The sequence below is a fragment of the Coturnix japonica genome, chromosome 1, assembly GCF_054131305.1.
Source record: "Coturnix japonica strain WE chromosome 1, WE-NBRP24, whole genome shotgun sequence".
NCBI classification, from domain to species: Eukaryota; Metazoa; Chordata; class Aves; order Galliformes; family Phasianidae; genus Coturnix; species Coturnix japonica.
The window spans coordinates 134252998-134278262 of record NC_140663.1 but is presented as its reverse complement, the minus strand read 5'-3'; the positions used below and the strand labels follow the sequence as shown (position 1 = coordinate 134278262).

General features: G+C 38.7%; 2 protein-coding genes across 14 annotated transcripts in view; one reads left to right on the top strand and one right to left on the bottom strand.

The window, feature by feature from the left end:
- The window catches only part of CLDN10 (claudin 10), a 53472-nt gene extending 50547 nt beyond the window's left edge, over positions 1–2925 (top strand). For 2 of the 4 annotated variants that reach the window (XM_015851548.3, XM_015851549.3), the window contains exons 4-5: positions 1749–1856; positions 2539–2925. In XM_015851548.3, coding sequence (XP_015707034.1) covers positions 1749–1856; positions 2539–2653 — 223 coding nt within the window. In that variant the 3' untranslated portion in view covers positions 2654–2925. The remainder of the gene's footprint in view (positions 1–1748; positions 1857–2538) is intronic. The other 2 variants (XM_085536010.1, XM_085536011.1) reach the window with 1 other exon arrangement.
- A 2733-nt stretch (positions 2926–5658) lies between these two features.
- DZIP1 (DAZ interacting zinc finger protein 1) overlaps positions 5659–25265 on the bottom strand; it is a 33715-nt gene continuing 14108 nt past the window's right edge. For 4 of the 10 annotated variants that reach the window (XM_085535998.1, XM_085535999.1, XM_085536003.1 and 1 more), the window contains 12 exons: positions 25066–25206; positions 24196–24244; positions 23750–23791; positions 17753–17812; positions 14564–14709; positions 14038–14233; positions 13510–13639; positions 13241–13285; positions 12129–12331; positions 9950–10080; positions 6928–7099; positions 5659–6263 (listed from right to left, as the gene is read on the bottom strand). In XM_085535998.1, the coding sequence (XP_085392124.1) occupies positions 6181–6263; positions 6928–7099; positions 9950–10080; positions 12129–12331; positions 13241–13285; positions 13510–13639; positions 14038–14233; positions 14564–14709; positions 17753–17812; positions 23750–23791; positions 24196–24244; positions 25066–25206 (1398 nt within the window). In that variant the 3' untranslated portion in view covers positions 5659–6180. Of the gene's footprint in view, positions 6264–6927; positions 7100–9949; positions 10081–12128; positions 12332–13240; positions 13286–13509; positions 13640–14037; positions 14234–14563; positions 14710–15823; positions 15979–17752; positions 17813–23749; positions 23792–24195; positions 24245–25065; positions 25207–25265 lie in introns of those variants that run through there. The other 6 variants (XM_085536000.1, XM_085536001.1, XM_085536006.1 and 3 more) reach the window with 3 other exon arrangements.

Genomic DNA, 25265 nt, shown 5'->3' with positions numbered 1-25265 from the left:
CATCATCATCATCGTTGTTTCAGATGAATAGGGTGAGTTTATCCCAAAGAGCTGACTGACTTTGGAGAGAATCCTTTCCCCTCAGCCTTCTTTTCTCTGGATCAGTGATGGCGCAGTTCACACAGGCCCCCTTGGCACTGTCCTGCTGTCACATTGCTTCAAACCTGCTTATCATTTTCCATGAATTATAAGAACTAGACATTTAAAATATACATTTCCATTGGATAGTAGTGTTGATTTGCTGGGCGGTTAGGTTTGTTCTGTACATACATCCTAGAGTTCACCCAGTTGGCTAATGAAGCTATAACTGATTTGTTTCGTGGTCCTAACATATCTAACCACCAGGATGTTTACTGATATTAATACTTATTTTTGTCTCACTAATTCTGCTTCTTTGGGTTATAGTAAAATATCTGCTCTCAGCTTGCTGGGTGGGTGTAGCTGGAGGTAGTTGTGGCAGGTGCAGGTCTTTGGAGCACGGCTGCTTTGGCTCTTACAGGCAAGAACTGTAATAACAGAAGACTGTATTTTCTTTAAGGGTTTTAAGTATAGAGAGGGAAAAAATAAGGAATACAGAAATTTATTCTCTTCTTATTATTATCTTTTTTCAAGAGGCATCAAAGTACAGGATGTTTTTAATCCAATCCATATTGGATTTTGGAAGGTGGGGTAGGATTGGTTTCTTGACTATTATAAAACCTGGAAAACTAGATTGGATACACAGGTTGATATGCAGGTTGAAAATTCCTTGTAAGCACCACTGTATATCAGAAACTTTTATCTGTGTGAAGATGTGAAGGAAGCTCTGCCACTCATTAACATGGCATAGGGCCATCACCCAGGAACGGTCTATACATGCTAACTGCTTATGCATGTTATAATAAATATTGCTTAAGAAGTACAAACAGTCCCAAGATCAAAGGCTGGACTCCATGTCTTCACTTCCCAACTCTTAGGAAAAAAGCAGAACACCTTTTTCTACCCAGTTAAACCAAATTTAATCTTCATCTCTGTCCAGCTGAGGAGCTGCGAGATGGAAGGTGGCAGTTGGTCACCTTGTATGACTCACTTGAACCTCAGGCCAATAGTTGATGCTGAAAACGAGGTAGTGCTTCCCATGTTTTAGGCAAATGGTCTGGCTGTGGAGTTGTTATAGCAGCAGCCTTCCTGGGTCTGAGTCCAACTGTGTCCTGTTCTGCTCTGCACTGGCTTCTGAGGGGAGCCCAGTTGCATGCCATGTACTGCACTACGCGTGGAGGCATCCTCACATGGGGCTCACTCTGTGCCACTTCCCATCTGTGCTCATCGCTTTGATCCACCTCTGTTGGAGCAGACTGAAAAAGGCAGTCGAGGCTGTGATTCAGCAGGCGTACTTTGGAGTCAAGTGTGTATTTCTTGCGTGCTGACTGCAATGAGATCCTGGGTGATGAACTCTGATGCAGATATCTGCTTTCAATCAGAGAACTCCCAGACCTTGAACAGACAGAAATCTGCTCAGTCGTCTGAAAACTGTAGCACAGGGGTGGAAACATCAGCATAATTTGAATTAAAACTTCATGTTGTAGTGGAGTCAGTGTCCCTGGAGATGTTCAGGCGCCGTGTGGATGTGGCACTGAGGGACGTGCTTAGCGGCCACGGTGGGGATGTGTTGATGGTCAGGGTAGATGACCTCAGAAGTCTTTTTCAGCTTCAGTGATTCTAGGATGTTAAATTAATTCTTTGTCAAACACATTTATTAACTCCTCTAGGTATGAATTAGGAGCAGCTTTATTCATTGGATGGGCTGGAGCTTCACTCTGCATCATTGGTGGCAGTATATTCTGCTTCTCAATAGCTGAGAACAGTAAATCTCCAAGGTAAAACCCAAGTAGCACTTACTGAAATAAATCAATATAGCACCTTTGTACCTGCTGTATGTATGCAGTTGTTTGATTACTTATCAGAAACACTTTGCCGTGAGGTCAGAAAAGGATTGTGTGCTTGAAAGAAAATAATGGGATCTTAGGATAATTTTCTTTCCATCATTCATGTAATGTAATTAAGAAAAGCTACTTTCTCAGTACAAATGCTTGTTATAAATATGTGATACATTTGCTACAGACGATGGAGGAGAAGTGTTTGGGGGCCCTTACGTGAATTGAGAAGTCTCTTAAATCTAAATCTAAAGTCTCTTAAATCTAAACCATCAGATTAAAAGGGAGCGAGCTGGGAGAAGAGCGATGGTAGTGAGGAGGCACAGCTGGAGGAGTTACTGCTCACCTAAGGTCTGCTATACAGCCTCAGTATTTCATCTGAGCCGGCACCAGTTTAATTGGCTGTGAATGAGGAATCCCAGTCTATATAAAGGGGAATTACTGGGAAAAGTTGGGGGGGGGGAAACTGATAACACACAGGGGAGGGAGGTGCCCCCTGCCTCCAGCAGAAGGAGCTTCACGTTGCCATGCCCTTCTTCCAGCTTTATAGCACTACATTGCTTGGGTAAGAGATGCTGCCTGTCTGTGAGATGACCGTAAATGGCTGATTCTCTTCTCTTTGCAGGAGAGCGTATGCATATAATGGAGCCGCATCTGTGATGTCATCTCGTACAAAGATCCACAACAGTGTCCCAGACAAAACCTCACCAAAGCACTTTGACAAGAACGCTTACGTTTAAGTGTACTTTTCTAAGATCCAAAGCCAGTTTTAAAAATGAGTTTGTATGTTTCATTCAGGGTGATTTCCCCCCTCCCCAAAACACAATGGAATTACTACTAAGACAATGAATTTGTAAGGTGTTATCTTGCAGCTTTTTTTCCACGTCGATGTAAATTTTGTTATATTTTAAGATTGATGTTTGTATTATAAAGTTTATACCTGCAAATCATGCATTGATGCTGCTTTCTAAAAAAAAAAAAAAGGAATAAAAATAAAGAGGGTATTTACAGATGCGGTCTGTCCGGTTGCTTTGGGAATAGCATCGCATGCAGTGCACGTACTGTTGTGCATCACTGCAGCTGATTCTCAGATGGGTTCAGCGCAGGACAAGAGAGTCATATTCTGTGCAGGTTAATATGTAAAATGTCTCACCACCAATCAGCAGTGACGTTGGAATTGCAGAGGACATTGTAACTCCGTTGCCAGGCAATGGCAGTCAATGGGAATATGCAGGCTCTTATCTCCTTACAATATTGTCAGGGGTGTGAGAAAGTAAAAGTCACTTCAGTGCCACAGGAATACGAGCAAGAGGCTGGGTAAGGTGGAAATGAGCATGTAATCTGGGGAGCCAGGAGCAGCACGGTCTAATCAGGTACTAAGGAGAGTCAGGGCACGATGTTATGAAAACAGTTACTGGAAAGGGACTCACACAGCATGAGATGAATGCACACGTGATGGTGAGCACAAGTGTGTGGTGGGGAGAGGAACAGAGAAGCTGCAGCCTTTGGGGCATTCCGTGGCAGGCAAGAGAAGCCTCAGAGATGTTTCCTACACACTGAGCCTATTCCATCCATCTGGATTCCTGTCCCACACAGCACTCGTCTGGCTGGTGGCATGTCACTTTCAGTCCCCTCTTCTAGAATCAGAATCACAGAATACCCAGAGCTTAAAGAAACCACATCATTGATTCCAGCTCCTGGCTCCACACAGGACTGCCCCCAATCCAAACCCTATTGCTGAGAGCAGTGTCCAAATGCTTCCTGAACTCCAGCACTGGGGGCCATGCCCACCGCCCTGTGGTGCAGACCCTGTCCCTGACCCCCAGCTGCCCCTCCCCTGACAGCTCCATGCCGTTCCCTGTCGCTGTCACACAGAGCAGAGCTCAGCGCTGCCCTCCGCTCCCTGTGAGGAGCTGCAGCCGCCATCAGGCCTCCCCTCAGCTCCTCTGCTCTGGGATGAGCACACACAGGGACCTCAGCTGCTCCTTGTGCAGGTTGTTCTCCAGACCCTTCTTTGTTACCCTTCTTAGGGTGCTCTCTAATAGCTTTATGTCCTTCTTACATTGTGGCCCCAAAATCAAGCTCTTAGGGAACTGCAGTAGTGGCTGCCTACCAGCTTGATGTTACCCCATGAACTGCAGCTCTTTGAGCTCAACCCATCAGGTAATTTTTCACCCATCATTTGACACAGTTCTCTAGCTGCACACTGAGCGTTTTGTCCAGAAGGACACTCTGAAAAACAGCACTGAAAAACCTTGCTGAAATGCAAAAATATTACACCAGATGACTTCCCTGGGTCAATTAGGTGGGTAACCATGTCATAAAAGGATATTAAGTTCATTAAACAGGACTTTCCCCTCTTGAACCCATTGGCTGTGACCAATGACAGCACTGTCATTTCAGACATTTTTCAATGGCTACCAGAGCAATCTCCATGAATTTGCCAGGCCCTGAAGCGAGACTGACATTACCAGGGTCTTCCTTCTTGCCCATCTTGAAAACTGAGACGTTTGCCAGCTTCCAGTCTACAGAGACCTCTGAACATTTCCAGCTGTTGAAAAATAATTGAGAGGTCTTGCAATGACATCAGCTCTTTGATTACACTGGGATGAATCCCATTAGACCCCATAGACTTACATGGCTCCAACTGCAGGAGGAAATCCCATCCAAGTTCGGGATTGGCTGGGAGTTTATTATTACCACAGCCACAGTCCTCTACCGCAGGGCTCTGGGGATCCCAGATACTTAATCAGTATTAAAAACAGAGGCAAAAGCGGCATTAAATGTCTCTGCTTTGCAAAGAACCCTAGTTGTAAGTTGACCATCCTCACCAAGTAAGAGAATAATGTTACTTATGGTCCTCTACCATTAATGCATATAAAAAGCACTTTTGTCTCCCCTATTACCGGCCAGATTCAACTCCCCTTGAGCTCTGGCCACATGAATTTTCTCTCTACAACAGCAAACAACACCTCTGTAGTCCTTCCATGTTGCCTGACCCAACTTCCAGTGGCCATACCCTTTCTTTTTCTACCTAATATAGATCACTGCTCAGCCAAGCCAGCCTTGGCTCCAGCGTGGCTGCAAGTGACTTCCATGAAGAAAGTGAAGGAAGAATAAGAATGAAATACCACATTGCTTGCACTGGGAATGAAATTCCTGAAGTGCTGTCCAAATAAAGCTTGGAACAGAACCATTTTGGATAATCTTGGTTACAGAAGTTCAAAAATTCAGCTCATCTGTTTTCTGTTTCTGTCAATAGAGATAACATTTATACAGTGATTCAATAAATAAGATCAGAAATTATAAATGAATACTAAACTGCTTCTAGACTGAGACACTGAAATTAGGAACAAACTCGGGTCCATCATGAGGTTTGAACAGACGACCCCTTGGAATCTCAGTGCCGTGGCTATTTGGGGACAAAGCTGTAAAAACATACAGTAGGCAGCCCAATTTATTAATGGCACAGCAATACAGAAAGTTCTGCACCTGACACCACCTAAAATACATGGAATTACAAAGTCATTCATGGCTCTTTTTATCTTACCTTACTTTTGAATTTAAGTCAAAACCTCCCTGTCTTTTCAAGAACAAATATGGATGCATGTGTTCAATTAAAGGTCGTTGTTTCTCCTTACAACATACTGAAATGTTTTTTCCTTGTATTTTCTTTTTTGCTTTTATGTTAACCAAGAGTTAATTGTAATAGGGGGAAGAGGGTAACTTCACAAAAAAGGAGGCATTTAGTGATAACTTTTATTTATGAGGCCCTTGGCATTTATTGTAAACCATGTTAGAAACTTAATATTTGAATACATGGAAACAACCTATTTAAAATGCTCACCACTTTGTATAAAGTTTATGATAAAATACAAGAAAATATGCGTTTAAAAAAATCTTATAAAGCAATACTCTGCAGTAAATTCTGTTCCCTGGTGAACAGGTTTTCTTCTAAGACCAGGTTTGGTCTTTAAAGTAAACTTTAAGAGGCAAAATCTTCACCTCAGTGAATTCAAGGATTTTCACCACTGACTTCACAAGGAAGAACGATTTGCTCGGTTTCCAAATACTGACGGCCAGCAATGTGCATATGAAAATTCTTTGTACAAACTCAGGACTGAAAGACACGAGAGCTCTGTAAACAGTATTCATTGTTGTCACTTGAACAGCGTGAGAAATGAGCAGGAAACACTCGATGATTCCAATCACAATTTCAGACTCAACAGAAACCAAAAAGCAGCACCTCCCATCAGGAATGTAACTATTATATATCTGAAGAATCACTCCAATCAGTTACACTGACTAAGCTGCTTTTTAGTGTGCTTGTATTATCAGCTTCACGAGGACCTGTAAAAATAACAACAAACAAACAAACCAACCCCAAAATAGTAAGACTACTTGGAGGCATTTTTAATATACATTTATCTATCTATAAGAATCGTGTTATCTGAGCAAATATCAGTGGACTTCATGAAGCCCACAACTTCAGACACTGAGGAAATAATAGATGTTGATAATATGAGGACTCTTCCTGCCATAGATATGATGCACAGTACAAATGCTCAGTGTCAACATTACAGTTCATGTTGTTTTTAAAGGGAAAAGTCAGTAAGCAGTTTTAACCTTTAAGCACGTTGAAATGGTAGAGCTAGAAGCTGCTGTGTGAGATCGAAGCTGTTTCCTTACCAGTGGTTCAAATAATATCACAGCCCAGCAGAACACTTGGAAAAATATCTTGAGTGAATTCATTATCATTCTCAAGACCTGCCTATAGGCAGGAGGTTGGAACTACGTGACAGTTTGGGTCCCTTCCGACCCAAACCATTCTATGACTCTATGTGCTTTAAAATTCCACGCTTAAGTTTCTTGAGAGTTTACATACAAATACCACACGTTTTTTTCCTGTAATTCAGTATATGGTATTTTACCACGTGTAACATACTATACTTAGGTTTTCCTCTAGGTGTGTCAGGCACTTAAAATTTAGAACGTAGAAGAATGAATGTATTACCTTCCTGTTTTGGTACAGCCTTCTTTGGAAGACCCCATGCATGTACAACAGATGCAGCATTTGACTCATTTTTCTGAGCTGTTGATGCCTTCTGACCACTACCGTCTTTCGTCAACAAATAGTCTTCTTCTATAGACGATATATCCCAGTCATCTTCATCTGCTTCTGTGAACTGATAGAGATAAAATGCACATTTTTTTCCTCCCTTTCTCATCAAGAGCTGCTGTGATAAATGGATAAAGTAGATGAAGCTGTTGAAGAAAAATACACTGCACAGCCTTCATGACACTGTCCACCATAATTTTAACATCCATGTATTCCAATAACATTACGTACATGTATTAAAAGGCTTTTTCCTTCTGGAAAATTGCTATTCCAATGAGATGGAAAATCCTTTAAACACTAGAATGAATACTGCTTACACGGAAGTAAAGACACTACGTTATCATGCAAGGTTGTAATTTAGTTTGCTATATAAGCTTTCTGTACCAACACTAAAAAAGTAATACTGTGATAAAGGCCATTTCAATCTAAGACAAATTTATTTAAAGGGAAAACTAAACAATAAAATTTAAAAACATGGTGCTCAAGGTTAAAGTATGTAAGACTGACTGTCAGTACATACAAGTATCATTACTTTTAATTAAATGATGGATCTGCCTATCGAGTTCCCAAAACGACTGTCAAATCAAACAGATAAGAAAAGGCACAAACTTGCTGCCTTCAGGTTATCTCATTGGCCTGAGAGCTAAATATCTTCATTCACCTTTTCAAAGAAGAGCTACAGCATTTCCCTATTTGCCAATCAGCTGTGGTTCAATGGAATCTAGCCATTATTACAGAGCTCACCCATAGTATGATAAAGATCATTTCTCACAGTTATTTCGCTACAATCTCTGAGAGTCACAATAAAACATAGAAAGTGCTCTGAAGAAAAGATTCTAATACTATCAGGAAACAATCTAAGTTACGTACAGACTGGAGAGAAATCCACAAATATGAAGATGTAGTGCGTTTTGAAAGAAGAAACTGGAGTAAGGCTGGCTTTTCTTGCAACAAAATGCAATTTTTTTTTTACATTCATAACTGTTGCAAACAGCTTTTCAGAAGCTGACAGATCCGTGTGCTGTGCTGTATTATTAACATACCAGGATTCCACATTTTGCTATTTCAAATTATCTGCATTTGGAGGGTGTGGCAGCGAGAAAGTCAGGGTCACATATACTAAGAAGTGTTTCCTCATTAGCTCAAGTCTTAACTGACTTGTAAGTACAAAACACAGAGAAAACTATCAATTTCAAGCACAGTTCAGTATTAACCAAGCATAAAATAAATGGCCCCAGTCAGAATTAGTAGACAATTTTATTAACTCAAGGACTCGCATCAAGAAATACTGTAACTCATACAGTACGTGCCACAGCTAAACTCACATAATGCTTGTACATCTTCAGATGTGCACAAAGTCCTTAAGATGTTCCCGAAGGATGCTCTGTAAAACGTGGCCTTTGTAAAACATGTCAATGAATGTATGAGAGAGATGTTATAGTATGGTGGTTTTGAGAATGACCATTAGCAGCTATTACTATTTAAGCCACTTTATACTAGTAAAAAACAGATCTTGAGAGAAATCATCATATTGTTGGCATTTTGTGTGTATATTTTTAGGCGCCTTTGAGGATTCTAAGCATAATTTAGAAAACTACCTTGAACTTGCCTACATTTAAACATGGAAATATTAACCTGAAGATACAGACATTCCTATATAATTAGCAAAGAATACAAGGTAGGTGTGCTCGTTTGTAAAGATTCCAGAAACAAAGTACCAATCCTTGCCCCGGGTTCATAAACTCATTTCTAACTCACTATGTCCATACCACAACAAGGCACTGTATATCCTCTATATTTTAAATGAATTACAGCAAAATTATTTTTGCTGAGCATAGATTTTAAGGCTTCCTTTGCTACAGCTCTTTGCTCTCAAAGCCCAAATTTCTTAATGTGGTGGCCAAACACTTGTAGATCCTTATTAAATGCAACATCCATTAAATGTAACTGAGCCCATTTTATGGCAACACATCATCCGGCTTTGCAGAGAGTTTGAAAATAATATTAGACTCCAAATCACATTTTAATTGCCATATCTGATTTGATAATTCTGACTTTAGGATGAAGTGCAGCTCTCATACAGTCAATGGACAAGTTAGGTGTCAGCAGTGGCAACTGAAAGCACCCTACCACTACAGCTACCATTAATACCATCACCCCTTTGTATAAACTGGAATAGAAGTGTCACTATTTTTGGGAGGAGTGAAAAATGTCGTATTTAGTTCTTAGGAAGCCCTAAGGTGTGAGTTTTATTATGGATAACTGAATTTTCAGTAATTATTATTTGTTTATTATCAACTAACATACAGGTATGTATTTCCTTGAATGACAGAACTAATATCTGGTTATCTGCTTCAATAACCTACTGCAAATGAAATCGCATTATCTGCTGCTGACGTCTGATTTGGAGTAACTTTTGTTCTCAATAAAATTTGTTCATGTGAAGACTGATGGGCACCAAAGTGACTTGCTGACTATAAAACTTGACACTGAGGGTAAGACTGGGGTTCTACTAAAACCCGAAGGGTAAAGAACAAGCTATGTAAGAACTCTGATTGTGAACACACATCATACTCAGTTGCCAGTTACCAGCGATGTAGTCTAAGAAAAGTATACGATTATTAATTAGACATAGAAAAACAAAATACCACACTCAAAAGTATAATCTGTCCTCTCATTAAAACGCAATTCAAAGTTCCCTACTAGGTAGAGCTCTAGAACTAAAAATACTCTAAGACATTAGATTACCCAAAAAAGGCTACTTAACTTCTTAGCTCTATCTCCAAAAACATCTTTGAGAATCAAATTCTTCATCAATATAGGTTTAGCATGAAATAAATGTAACAGATTTAGATCAATTAAACAACATTCAGTTCAATTACTTAATAGTGACTATAATGACTAATAAAATTAATACCTTGGGGTCTTGCACTTCTTCTTTCTTAAGAAACGCTTGTGCAACATCTATCCCTCCAGCTGGCCTGCTCTTATTTCCGTGGTTAGAAAGACTCCTTCCAACTTGTTCAGTCAGTTTTTGAATAACAGTTCCTACAAGTTAATAAAAAAAAAATTACACCAAAAATTTTGATTCAAAAGGCAGGCATGACAACTGTTCTTGCCCTAAAAATCTCCTAAAAAGTAAAAGTCTTACCCAGACTGTTTGGGACAGAATCATAGAATCATCATAGAATCACAAAGTGGGAAAGGACCTACAAGATCATCTAGTCCAACCTTCTGCCTATCACCATTACTACCTACTAAGCTACTAAACCATATCTCATAGCACCTCATCCAGACACCTCTTGAACACTGCCAGGGACGGCAACTCCATCACTCTGTTCCAGTTCCTGGCCACTCTCTGAGCGAAGTTTTTCCTTATGCATTATCTAAATCTCCCCTGGCACTACATGTGGCCATTTCCCTGGGTCCTGTTTGGCGCCTGGGAGAAGAGGCCAAACCCCTTGGCATCACAACCTCCCTTCAGGAAGTTGTAGAGTGTGATGAGTCTCCCCTGAGCCTCCTCTTCTCCAGACTAAACAATCCCAGCTCCCTTAGCTGCTCCTCATATATATAAGACTTGTGCTCCAGACCCCTCACCAATCTTGTTGCCCTTCTCTGGACATGCTCTAGAGCCTCAATGTCTTTCTTGTAGTGAGGGGCCCAAAAACTAAACACAGTGCTTGAGGTGCAGCCTCACCAGAGCTGAGTACAGGGGGATGATTACCTCTCTGCTCCTGCTGGCTGCACTATTTCTTATACAGGCCAGGATGCCATTGGCCCTCTTGGCTACCTGGGCACACTGTTGGCTCATGCTCAGCAGAGCATCAACCAACACCCCTAGGTCCCTTTCTTCTTCACAGACATCTGGCCACTCAGCCCTAAGCCTATAGCGCTTCATGGTGTTATTGTGGCCATTGTATCATCTGCAACCTTACTGAGGGTACACTCAATCCCCTCATCTAGATCATCAATAATGATATTAAACAAGATGGGGAACAACAGTTGTAACAGGTTGCCAGCTGGACTTAACTTCATTAACTACTATCTGTTGGGCATGGCCCTCTAGCCAGTTCCTTACGCAAAGAAGGGTATACCTGTCCAGGCCATGGGCAGCCAGTTTCCCCAGGAGAATGCTGTGAGAGACCGTGTCAAAGGCTTTGCTGAAGTCTAGGTAGACTACATCAACAGCCTTTCCCTCATCTACCAGTCTGGTCATACGGTCACAGAAGGAGATCAGGTTGGACAAGCACAACCCATGCTGGTTGGGCCTGATCCCCTGGATGCCAAACACATGCCGTGTGATCTCACCCAAGATGATTTGCTCCATAACTTTCCTGGTACCGAGGTCAGTCTGACAGGCCTGTAGTACCCTCCTTACGGCCCTTCTTGTAGATGGGAGTCATGCTGGCAAGCCTCCAATCCTCTGGGACCTCTCCAGATAACCAGGAATGCTGATAGATGGTGGAAAGCAGCTCAGCAATCACCTCTGCCAGCTCCCTCAGCACCCGAGGGTGGAGCCCATCTGATCCCATGGACTTGTGACAGTCCAGATGGAGGAGCAGCTCTTTAATTGTCCCTACGTGAATCACCAGGAGTGTTACCTGTATAACATCCCAGACTTCCAGATCAAGATGTAAAGTGCCTGGAGGATAACTGATCCAACTATTAAAGGCAGATGTAAAGAAGGTGTTGAGAACATCAACCTCTTCCTTATCCACAGTGGTCACATTCCGTGCTGCATCAAGTAAAGGATGGAAATTCTCCTTGGTTCTTCTCTTACTGTTAATATATTTGTAAAAGGATTTCTTGTTCTCTTTTACTGCAATGGCCAATTTGAGTTCAAGCTGGGAGTCTCATGAAAGCACAGACTGTATATTTCTCTGCATGCATTCACCTAACTTCACACTCATCTAATTTTATTTGACATCTCTAAGCACTGTGGTAACACAAATACATTACCAAAAGAATGAATTGTATACAAACACACATACACAAGTCTAGTCACTCAGACTTTGTTATTTTCCAACACAGAAATATTTAAAAAAAAAATCACACACAGCTGTTACAACACATGTATATGAAAAAAGGAAAAATACCTTTTGAGGTTTTGACAGGTGTTCCTATTTCTTCAGATTCACTTTCCTCTGTCCCATCCACATCACTTTTGTCAGAAGCCATCTGAAAAGCACTGACTTTGTTGCTTGATGTTTTTGACTGCTTTTGCAACAATTGTCGTGATATGTGCGACTGTTTGACATCATCTTCATCTGCTTCTTCCTCTGAACTGAACGGTGGAGTTCTAAGCAAAAACACATAAGCCTGAGGACTCGCTGGCTTTCAGTGACTGTGCTGACACATACATCTTTTAAAGATTCCTTGTATTTTCCTTTACAGTAACATGAGCATTCCTCGTACGTGGAAGAAAAAAAGGAACTCCCATAAATTACAGCTATTCATAAAACCACTCAAAAAGAAATTCTGCTGCTAAGTAAACTCAAGAGGTTATTATATCACTTATATTGTGAGATCGAAGAGATCTCTTATCTCTTAGATGTGATTATTTCCGCCTATGTAACTACCTTTACAAAACCAACACACCAACATATAAAACCTCTTGCCAAGCAAACAACAATAGGCTTTCATGTGAGAGCAACGTCCAGGGCCATGGAATTTGCACCACAGAAATTCTGCTCTGCATTCTGTTTGGTGAAAATAATTTAGGAATTTTCCACAACAGTTCAGTTAATCAAGTTAGAATAACTGTTGAGTTGGTAATTAGATGTTAGCAGCCAGTTACAACCTACTTCTGTCTTGATGAGTTTAGAATTGCATCACTAATGCTATCCAGAAGACAAAAATTACATTGCGGAAAATTACAAAATAATATGCTTGAGGAGACCTGGAATATTATGCTTAATTCTGGTTATAATAAAAAAAAACATATAAACAAGCTGAAAAGATTGAAATGCTTCCATCTGGCTAGGAAGTTATTGATTTTTGATTTGATTGTCTTTCTCTGGTTCCCAATAAGGAAAACATCTGTTGAGTTGAGAACATGCTGCCATTCAGAGACTATAACAGCTGATTCGGATCAGGGGGAGAGGGAGAGTCCAGAGGAGCATTTGACATCTGAACTTCAGAACAAGTCTTACATTGCATGCATTGATAATGTTTTCTTCAAAAATACAATGGGAAAAGAAAAACATACGTGATACTAGATGTCTTTCTGGAAGCTTCATTTCCGATGAGTTTCCTGCAACCAAAAATAACAAAACAAGTTATTTCAATGCTGACAGCCAACCAGTTAAAGTTTATATAGGGAAAAATAAAATAAAATAAAATAAAGAATTACTTAATCCCTACAATATACTAGCATGAAACACATCAGTTCCAAAAAATAGAAAATTAAAAAAAAATAATCACACCCACAGGGGATTTTTACCCAAGGTATGAGGGCTATGAGAGTAGAACTCTTACTTTGGTGTGGATGTATTCTCAGCAATGGCTGCTCTTTGTTCAGCTGGGCGGACAGCTGTCAAAGAGCGTCTTACTGGTTTTTGTGGTATGGTAGACGAGGAAATTCCCAGCTGATTGAACTTCTGTTTACCTACAAGCAAAGTTTTCAGTCTCATTATTAGAAGCAATGCTTGGCATCTTTTACACTAGCATCTAATTTCTTTCAAGAATTAAAGATGTCTGTTCTGCAGATTACAAATTTATAGAAAAAGAAGTATAAAAGTTTTTTCTTTAGAACAGTTCAGTTACCACACATCTTTTCCAACACAAGAAGTAGTTTTTCTGCAATTAAACACATCATCAACAGCACTTGGAAGGAAGCAGTCTCATTGGTCTTAACTACATAGAACAATTAAATGAAAAAATCAGAAAGCAGCTACAGACAAGCATTTCTAGACAAAACATATCTAGAATTTGTTTCTGGATAAAGCGTATTTTGTACCATAGTAGCAAAACTTAATTAAACTAAAATATATATAAAAACTTAACCTTCTGAAGGAACTTGAGGACTGGAAACTGCTCTGTTAGACACTGTTGATCTCTCTACAACCCTAAAACTGACTTGGCGTTCAAGATACTCTCGAATTCGTTGAATATCAGGCTCTTGCTTCAGTTTGTGTTCTCTAGCAGATTCAATGGCATGCACAATTTTATTTAAGCGATCATTCGGGATTCCACGGACACCCTAGAGAAACAAATTGCGTTGTAAACACAAGGGCGGCTGTGTTTATTAGGTGTTATTACCCTAGAACTATAAACATACTTTAAACTTCAAATATTAAAAAGCTTGCAGGAAAATCATATAAGATGAAGGCATTGCTAACAGGTGTGGTCGTATTGTCCACAGCTGTAATTCGCTGGAAATTCCCTCAGGTTAATGAATTACACCGATTTATAACGGTTGGAAATTTAGCTCTGGATTGTCTAGGTTGAGGGTTGTGGTACAGAAATGAGAAAGTAACAAACAAATGAGTCAAATGTTACCCCTCTTTTAAAGAACACAAAATAATCTCACTGCTTTAATTCCCAAGGATTCCAGTTTTTCCTCCAGGGCTTGCTCCAAAACAACTCTTAATTCTTTAGTTAAAGAAGGGTCAGTCTTCAAAGCATTTATTAAATGTTGGTTACTTCTACCTGTTTTAAGATCATCTTTCTCTATTTCTGAAATAAGAATAGAAAAAAAATACATTTAAAAGGCATCTCAATAAAATCTGCATTACACAAGACAGTTAAAAACTGCATTGAGGTACACATTGCTTTTTTATAAACACCACAGACATAAAAGTCCACTTTTTGTCTCTACACAGAGGCTATTCCTTTTAAAATCTGGTCAGCTCACTTGGAAACTAACTCAGCATCAAGCTCTCACCATCAAACAGCCTTATATTTTCTTGTTGTAAAATTGTTGTAAAGATGCATGCTTGAATATTTAACCACAAAGATCTTTACTTTCAGAAGTGTTCTTTGGAACTTCTGATAAAGACTGTCTTCTGATAATTAAGTGCTCTAAAACTGCTATTTCAAACGAAAGCAAGACTATAGTAGCAAGAAAAGGAATATGACAAACCCGGTCAGAGGAAGAGAATAAAGCAACTGTGCTGTCTCATGAAAAACATCTACCGAGTTCTTTGAAAAGTTCTAACACTTTCAAAAATCTTGGTAAAAACAAAGGCACAGTATGAGGCAGAATGTTTCACATATGACTGATACTACTTATCTTTAAACCTCTTTCAAATACAAAGTTCAGTGTCATGTTTTCTACTATGCAGGTCAATGACACCATCATACATACTAAAGCAGACAAAGAACTTTCTACCTCTTTCCCTTATTTTAAGTGTCAGTAAAAACATGAACTCTTACTCAAGATAAAAAGAATCATAATACAGATTCTTAACCTAAATTAAAGATTGACGTTTAAGTTAAGTCAAAGTATTAAAAGGTCATACAGGAGAGTAAAGAGGCAAAACACACCCACCTAGAACCTGCCTGTGAAGTGTCTCTGCCAAGAGGGAAATTCTACCAAGTGCTACTTAGACACCAAGTGAAGCAATAATCAGTGGTTCCACAGTACCTGCTTCTGACTGGCAACAGCAACATAGACTGCAAAGCATACACAGAGGCATACACAACATGCCGGGAAAGCACGCTGTTAATTGAACTCCCAACTTCCCCCTCCAAAATAAAAGGCAGGAGCTTCTCTCTTTCCAGTATGCTTTACAGAGCTGTGGAGTCATTTGCCAACCCAAAGGCAAAGATATAACTGAAGAAATAATGCCACACTGTGACTTTCAAACATTTGGTTAATAAATAAATGTTCCACTTTTCCTTCTATTTAAAAAGCTGTCCATTTAATCCTCATCCAGAAGAACTGAGAAAGCTTCAACACACACACAGAATATCTGGGTTATTCTAGGATGCTTTCAATGGATCCTGGAAAGAAAGAAAAGAAATAAAGACTGAAAGAGTCCAACTACCATGCTATGAGAGCTGTACTGAAGAAGACAGTATCTGCCAAAAATTTTATCTGGCCTTGGGAACTTCATGGACAACTCATTCCCCAAGAGACATGGGGTTAAAAGGGATGTGGCTGGAGGGTCAAGTCCTAGAAGAGGTAAACTACTGGTCAGAGCCGAAAGGCAGAACTACTAGACTGTCCCCAGTCTGGAAAAGGGGCATTGAAGAGCACAGAGTTCTCCCAGAAAGCCTGATGTGAGTCATCGTACATTTTAAGCAGATGGCTCCAAGGAGCTTACTGGAAATCCTATCCTTTTCTGATGTTAATCCCCACAGTAAAACAGATCCATCTAAAATCATTTTTTTATACATAATTACTTTATACTAATATGGGGCAACGGGACTATCCAGTATAATTCTAATTAATGACAATATTAGTTCTTGCTAATTAACTAAAACCAGTAGCTTTTTGTCAGGAGCCAACTATTTAAGGAACTGTTTTCTCACTCATCTTTGTTTAAAAAAAAAAATGAACAAACCAAAAAAGCACTAGATTGGACAGCTTTGAAGACAAGGGATCTCAAGCATGGTCCACTGCCTCAGCTTCTACATAAACCTGAGAAATCATCTGCCAAGTCAAGAATTTTCACACTCTCCCTTCTAAACGGCTGTCATTGCAAACAAAAGAATCTAGGTCTAACCTTTCAGACCACATTCTTTCTTTCTTTTGTACTGTAGGCCATGCCTGTAGGCACAGAAGACAACAATCGATCAAAAGAGATGATGGCAAGCAAAAGAAATAGCAGAAAGAATGGCAAAAATGTAAGCAGTCCTTATTTCAGACTGGACAGAGCCACTGGGTTTTCCCTGGGGAAACCTCTCACTTAACCACAGGTGTATTCAAATGACATTTTTTTTTGTTTTGAAAACAGCGTTATTCCTAGAAATCTGAAATTCACTGACTATAAAGTTCAAAACTGAGTTTTATTTTATTATTTATTTACTTGCACACAGCACAGATTATCATTGCTCGGTAGTCATCTGGATTTTCACCTAAAATACTGCTAGCTCCATCCAGTAGAACACCATGCAAAAATGAGCCAACACTTTTTGATCTGTCAGTGTAAACGTGGCCTTGCCCAAGTTTTCCCTCAAATGAAGCAAAGGACCAGCTGCCAAGTTGGCACTGGCAGCTATCAACATGTGACAAGTCACCAACACTGAGCACAACTCTGGCTGGAGTTGTGGCTGTGCAGTGGTAGGTATAAATTAGATTACTTGCAAAAAGTATATTTGGTCTATGTATAAAAGTTGGCAGCTTCAGCTTCCACCACAAACTTCCTTCCTCTATCTGAACTATTTACGTGCTTATGACAAGTAGTGAAAGAAGTGAGCATACATTGCAATAGCATCAACACCATCAGATTATACGAAAGAATTTCCTAGCGAGGGGGGTATTCCTCATCAATCATTTTTCTTCTGCTTATCTCAACCGCCTTTATGCATATGGAATATGCCTGCTTTAAGGAATTAAGATTTCCACAAAAAAATATTGAACTTGGATAATGAAAACATAATATTTACAAGCACCAATGGCAAAAAGGAAATTGACATGTACAAGGAATGTTCCCACCCAAACCAGATAAGCGTACTCAAGCACAATGAAAAATACTGTACACATAAAATAATATTCACATTTTTATTTTCAAGAAAAACATGCCACTACATTTTGTTCTCAACCAACCATTACCTTTTTCCTCTTCTGAAAGCTCCTCTATGGGCTCCAGCATATGTACCAAGGGGGCCTGCTCTAATAACGAGGAAGAACAGGAACACCAAAGAAGAACAGGAACACCAGACAAACAGGACAGAAGAAGGTCAAGGTCCAGAGAGGTACAGTAAGGCAAAAAAAACACACTGATGTCAATTTTCCTGACTGCTCACATGCTTCTTATCAATCACAAACCCAATACAACACGACTCTTCACAGTCAAAAGTACTGCCCTGATAGGAAATATTTGTAGAGGAGATCCTAACACAGTCGTTACTTAGAGAGTGATTCAACTGCCTAAGTTTGCTGTCCGGTATCACCTCAGATCCATCAGCTTTAAGCCACCTGCGCAGGTCACAAAACTCTAGAAAACCCATGTCTTCTTGGAATGGCTTCCAGGTGGAATGGTTATGGGCATAGCCAAGGACAAAGCCACCTGAGAGTGAATAAACTCACATTCTCATCCAATATTTTCATTTAAAATCGCTTTCTTTAGATACTGTTTATGTGTGGTTTTGTGTCTTAGTAGTTTACAAAAGGCAGGTGAAATGGATGGATATAGAAACCCTCTAAAATATATGTAAAAAAATAATAATCTGTTAACTCAGTTTAGAGAATTAGTAAGCAGTGAATCCATATGTGCATGACACAACATTTTTCCATGCAGAGACTTAAATCACTGAACATTTTAAAGTACATTTTGTTGGACATTTATTATTATCTGCTTTAAAGAAATCTTGAAACATCTGCTGAAAAAAGGCTCCCTAAAAACACTGAAGTTATTATTCTGTAGGCTACCAAGAATAACTGCTTTTACACAAGTGAAGTCAGAGGACATTTTATTTACCATTCTATAGACTTCATATTTAAGAGATGGATGAAAACGTCGATTAATTAAAAAATAAGTTTTTGAAATGTTAATATTTAGCTTTCGTGAATTTCAAGACATTTCAATAAAAACTAAAACTTGAGTTTTTTCTTGCACAAAACGTGCAAGCAATACTTTCAGCATTCTGCTACTGGTGGTACAAGAGAAAATGCACTGGCCAGTATTTTGGGTCAGCATACATTTGCCTCAGCTCTCACAGGAATCCTTTGATACTGTGAGTTGTTGTCATGCTGTATTGGTGAAAGGGGAAGAAGTGACATTACTGCAAAGGTGTCTGTTCCTCAGCACTTCCTGTACAACAGGGTACAGGTATTAATGCTCTGGGATGGATTATCATAGTGAATTGATCACCTGGAGCTAAATGATACAATGTCTCATTTCCAATATTCCCCACCTGAACTGGAACTAAAGAGCGTGCTATAATCCCTCCTTGTATGGTAGCTGCTCTCTCCATGCTTTCTGTACTTGCAGTACTTCCAAATTACTGACCTCCCAAGGCTGTTCTTGATGCACTTCTGCCCTACACCAACTAGCACTGTCCAAAGCAATGACTCCATTTGGGATGACAGAGATGGAAGCACAGATGAATGATGCTCTGGTGCAATTTAATTCTATTACATGGGCATAGGCCCCAGCATTTTTGTTGGCTGGACCTACTACACAGTCAGTTGCTACATAATTGGATTTAATCTACAGTCATTTCACCTGTACTTTACTCAGATGCAATCTACTTTAAGGCGATGACTCATCTCACCACAAGCCCTTGCTGGGTAACTTAATTTTGAAGAAAAAGCCCAGTTCCCAGAATTCAGAATTGAAAGTAATCTGGAAAAAAGGTGCACGTATACTAGAAACAGAAGTCAGAACAAGTAAAGCACAAAACAGAAGAGCAAAACTAAACAAGCACCACCACTGTGGAAAATACATGGATAGCATGTTCTGCATGATGACAGGAGATCAAATCCTAATACATGGAGTGGAACATTTGGAAACTTTGTCTTCTCCAATGTAAGTAGGCCTTTCTTTCACTATACTGTACACGTATTCTATGTGACTATTACCAAACATCATCTTGAGCAAAAGCAGCTTCATTCACCACTCCTGTAGTTTACAGAAAGACAGGTATAGAGATGACTTCCTAAGGAACCCCACTCCTGAAATTTACCAGAGATTTTCATCTTTTAACAGTCTGATCAGACCTCTTAGCACATCACTGAAAAGCACAGCACCTAACTATTAGCAAGCTTACTGTTAGCAATCACTTAAGTACCAGGGTACTGGTAGAACGAGAGTACATCGGTCTTGCAGTTCAGATGTAACCTCCATTATACTTTGTTCACTAACACCATTTGAACCCTGACTCTCAGATCCACCCCTTTCTCAATTATAAAATAGATAAATATCAGCTTCATACTTAAACCTATTCAGGCAGCCTCTGCTGCTGCTATGCAGCTTAATTGTTCCTTCTCAACTCAACCGTAACTCTCTTTTGCTGATCAACATCTATCTAAGCCTAATTCTAACCCAAGCCCAGTGACCCCTGTAAAACCCTTGCTCAGCAAAAAACAGGTGTCTCTGGGTGAATTCAGCCTTTTGCAGACCCTGCTGTAAATCACGTTTTTTATTCCGGCCTTAACCACTGTAACTCCAAACCTAATTCTATCTGGTCCTCCTCTGTAGTCCTACACCTGACTCTAATCAAATGGCTGACATTAATACTGTTGCTAAATCCTCCACCTAGCCTATAGAGCAAGTTCTAGACACATCTTCACAGTGGGTCAGCAGTCAACATCAGCCCTAAACATAACTCTAGCTTTATCACCAGGTTCAGACTTGAAATAAACTAAACAGTAGCTGCCAACACCAGTCTTACTCCAAATAGGTTGTAGTCATGTATCACTGGCTGTTGCTGGCCTGAACCGAGCCATATTAATACTAGTTATCATTAAGTCAGCAACCTTAAGATGACCTCTACAGTGATGAGGGTGCTTTTCCATATCTTCCAGATTATGTCTTCTGCCAGCTGATAGGTGTGGATAGATAATTGTGTCTGGAATACTTTTTATTAATCATTAAATTTCTGTTTTAAGTAATACTTAATGACAATTTCCATACAGGTAGAATAGGAAAATCTATTTAATAACAGTGAAGAATTCAACTTGTTTGTGTTTTCATTATATCATATATTACTTGTCTGTTTTTACCTAGGGAAATAAAAACCAACAAAAAAAACCTCCTCACAATATTCTGATAATACTAGTGGAAAAGCCAGTCTCTTGGTCAGTATCTGAAGCAGAAATCCTGTCTATTTACTATGAAATATGAAATGTTAAAGTACTTTTAGCCTGAACAGAAGTGTGCAACTGTCTGTAGGGAAGTAAGGCCCATAGTAAGCACTCTGCACTTGCAATATAAAAAACAAGGATAATTAGAAATATGCCTCTGTTGCAAAGTGCTGCACTTCTTAAAGATGTATGGAATGTGAGCCATGGTTACAGTCATTGTTCACACCTTGAATTTTCTTATTTATACTCAAATTCTGCATCCTAAAAGCTTAATCTCTGAGTCCTGTTTCTAGGACTATTGTTTTTGAATAATATATTTTCCTATATAATTAATCAACGGGAAGTCATATACTGCACATAAGCGGCATAAGTATAGATTTCTAACTAGTACTCTTAAATATGATACATTTCAGTCGCTCACCTGGGGCCTCTAAGGTAGGAATACAGTCATCTCAGACTCCTACAGTCAACAAAGAGACACAGAGCAATTCAGCTTCAAAGAGCAATTCAGATCTTAGAGCTGAACCAAACTCTGAGAGGTGTCCCTTTTCTCTCTTAACTGTCTAGGAAGACTACTTGACTATTTTTTCCTCAGTTGCTTCAGTTATGTCAAGACTGAGTAAAAGGTTTTAAAAACAGTAGCCAAAAAGCAAAGATTAATTAGATCGTCCATTAATTCCACCCAGTATTACTGGCCTAACAAAGATTAAATATTGAACAGCTATCAAGATTTCAAGAGCTATGCAGAAGCCAAAGTCCATTTAAATAAAGATAAATTATAATTCATCTGTTGCCTTCTTGTGAGATAGACTTCCATTATATCTGTGTACCACTCCAGCTACCTCAAGAACTTGAAATCAAGAATGGTCTGTTGGGATGGCATTACTAGTCCTTCAAGAAATCCACATCATCATCACAAAAGCACCCAGCTAACAGTTATTCCACCTTGCACTTAGGATACCTCATTTGTAATTTGAGGTATCTTTTAACAGTACAGATTTGAGACACACAGAAGTAATCTTAAAATGGAAAAGGTTCTGAGCAACTTTGAAAAGTGTCCTTAAGCTGTACAAGAGCACTTGGTCACATTAATTTTCTCTCAAACAAGAAAGAAGAAAGACAGGAAAGATATTCTGCACGCAGGTGATAGCTTGGTAGGAAAGCTTCAGCTCTTCTGATTTCAGAGATTATGCACACTAAATAAAACTTGTGTACAGATGTTACCAGCAAGCATTTGCTCTTCCATAATGGCATGAAATGTGGCCATGATATCTTAATTCCATATGGAATTCAATCCCTTGAAGAGTCCTGAAAGTCTTGGGGAAAATCACTACAATTTCTGCTAACCTTTTTATCCACAAATTAGGTAGGGTAAGTTTTAAAAAGAAGAAAGGGAAGAAAGGGGACAGACAGAGAGACCTGCAGAGATAACTGAAATAATAATCAGAATAGGAATTTGAAGGAAATGCCTTATTTGAGGTTTCATAGTAAAGTGATTGTGAATCTTTTTTATATCAATGGCAGGAACAGACTTTTTTTTTTTTTTTTTTTAAATCTTGAGAAGTTTCATTAGATGTCAAAAATTTGATATCTAGAGCAGCAAGAAATCAGGAAAGGCAACTGAATAAGCTGATTTAAACTGTCAGAGCACAGAAATAATATTTGTAGAATTGTATTCTTTCAGTCCAAATTAAAGGGAATACACTAAAATAAGCAATGACTGACAAGCACTGTCAAATACCTAAGCCTTTAAGAACAAAATTCTTGATAAAACTCAGTTCTTATATTCAGCCAAAGCACTTGCTGGGAGAGTTCTCAGCTAGAACCAGCACTGTTGTGTTGGTGGGATGAAAGCTGTTGTGAATGAAAACGTGAATGGACTATTTGAAGTACTATTATCAATACTCTACTATATGGCATTACTTTTCTCCACACAATTCACCTAGATACAGTTTAACTTTAAGACACTTCTGGATTTGTTGAAAAAGTAAAATTTTGTACATTTTTCATTGACAAACCACATTTCTTCTCTAACAGGTTTTTAAAATAAGAGAAATTGTAATAATAAATCTGTAATTATGTCAATAATTCAAATAAATAATAGCAGCTGTTTTTAAGGTTTAAGCATTTTACTTGCACAAAGTTCATTATTCATATTACTTTATTACTTGAATTGCAAGTAAGAATTTAACACAGGCTATTGCTATAAAAACAATACCATTAGTTTGCATAATGAGAAAACGAAAGTTGTTTTCACAAAGCATCAAACAATGTCAATTCTTCCTTCATTTTCTCCCAAGACTAAACAACATCAATTTTTATATATACATATATATATGTGATCTATAAGAGACTCTGGAGGAACCATCTAGATGTGATGACTGTCCATTTTGATGATTACTGCTGTCCTTTTTCATCCTTGACATTATAAGTCACATGAAAAACACAGTTTTCAAGGCTTATATAACAAACATCTCCACTTATTTTCCTCTGTAGAAATTCCAGTGTATGCATATATCAGAAAATCAATTTATAAGAGGAAAAAAAAATATCTTCCCTATACATCATTATTTTCATTAACCTTTATGTACTTCAATACTGTAAAAGTCTGCTAGGGAATACTTTTAACTCTATTTTTTTTTCATTCTTTTCAGTAGCATCCCCTTCCAACTAATTCACAGGAATGCAGCAAAGCGATTCAATTTACATTCATTAAACATAACTACTCTCACAGCTATGATCACATTCGAGAAGATGTTAAAATTTACAAGCACTGAATCTGGGCCTGTTGCAGAAACTCACCATACATCACAGGTAGACTTGATTTAGACTCTTCAGTGTTTGCTAAAAGGGCATAAAAGTGAAAAATAAAGTAAAAACATAACAAACAATAAGAGACAAAGATTCATAAATGCAGCAATATTTAATAATAATTACGAGTTATGTAATTTTTTGCACTAATGGGAAAAACAAGTAGCCTAGAAAGTGAAAAATGGTCCTTCACAACAGATGTACAATCTCTGTGTAAGCTCAATATTTATAATACTTCCAGAAGCCAGAAACAAAGCCAGTAACAAAACCATCACCAAACTGGAACACAAAACCTCACTGGTCAGATCACCTCTTTGGTCATGTGTGACACTTGATTATAAAAGTTTATGTCTATTTTTTAAGACTTGTGAGATTTGCATCAGACAACCTGCTCAATTCAGAAAGAAAAGTTGATTTTGTTTACATTTTGTACTTACTGTCATAGGGTTTGATGTTTGCAACTGATTTTGTGGACAACTCTTTTATCTAAAAGAAAAAAGTCAGATACGTGACAATTAAAAATATAATTGGGCAATATCTAGAAACATGTATTAGTAAGAAATACCTGGTTTCAGTGCTTTCAGTACTATTCCAGGACTGTTATTACTGCTTATGGGAGAAAAATACTGCTTTGACGGAACTCTGTTCTACTGCTCAAAGTGTATTACACTCATGTTTAGTTAACATTTAAGACTTGTTTGTTTGTTATCCTAACACGCTCATACTGCGCTCTTCCTTTGTGCGCTATGTATAATATGAGCTATAAACTGGAATGAGAGCATGTTTATGAGTTACCTCAGTACTTAGTATTTCAATACTTCATGCTTCAGCAGTTCGCAGTCAGGTTTACAAATCCATTTCCACTCCAGGGAAACACTACAGTATACAATGATTTTAAATCAGCAGCTCTCCTATCTTCTCTACAGTTTGGTCAGTTTGTTGAAGAGTCACATATTTTTGTATTCCAAACACTAGAACTCATTACAGTCATCTTGTGGCAGACAAAATCCTGTTCACTATCAGAAATTTTTCATCTGCTTTGGTAACCACAATCTAATAATCTTATAGCTTTGTGTAGAACTTACTAAAACATTTGGTTAGTTAAACCTTACATTCTAAATACTGTTTTAATTCCTGCATCCCTTCTTTGGGTTTCAATTTATCAATGTTACTTTCAAAGTGTAACCAAAATATTTCCAGTAATACTCTTACCAACCGGTAATATTAACAGTGCAAATGGAGATTATAGAGGAAAATGTTTCTCTGTTTCCTGTGTTCTCTGAAACAGACTGCTTCACAAAACAGACCTGCTTCTTTTGATTAATAATCAGATCGTTCTGTTCCTGAAGCCTCTCTCCCAGTTCTTCTATCCTCCTCTTGTAAAACGTGTTATTTTTATTCAGGTCTTCTCTCACTGATGATTTAAGTTTCTCAATCTGTGACAGGAGCTAGAAAGTAAGAAAAAGAGAAACAACTTGGTAATAATATTATATAGAATACTTCAGTG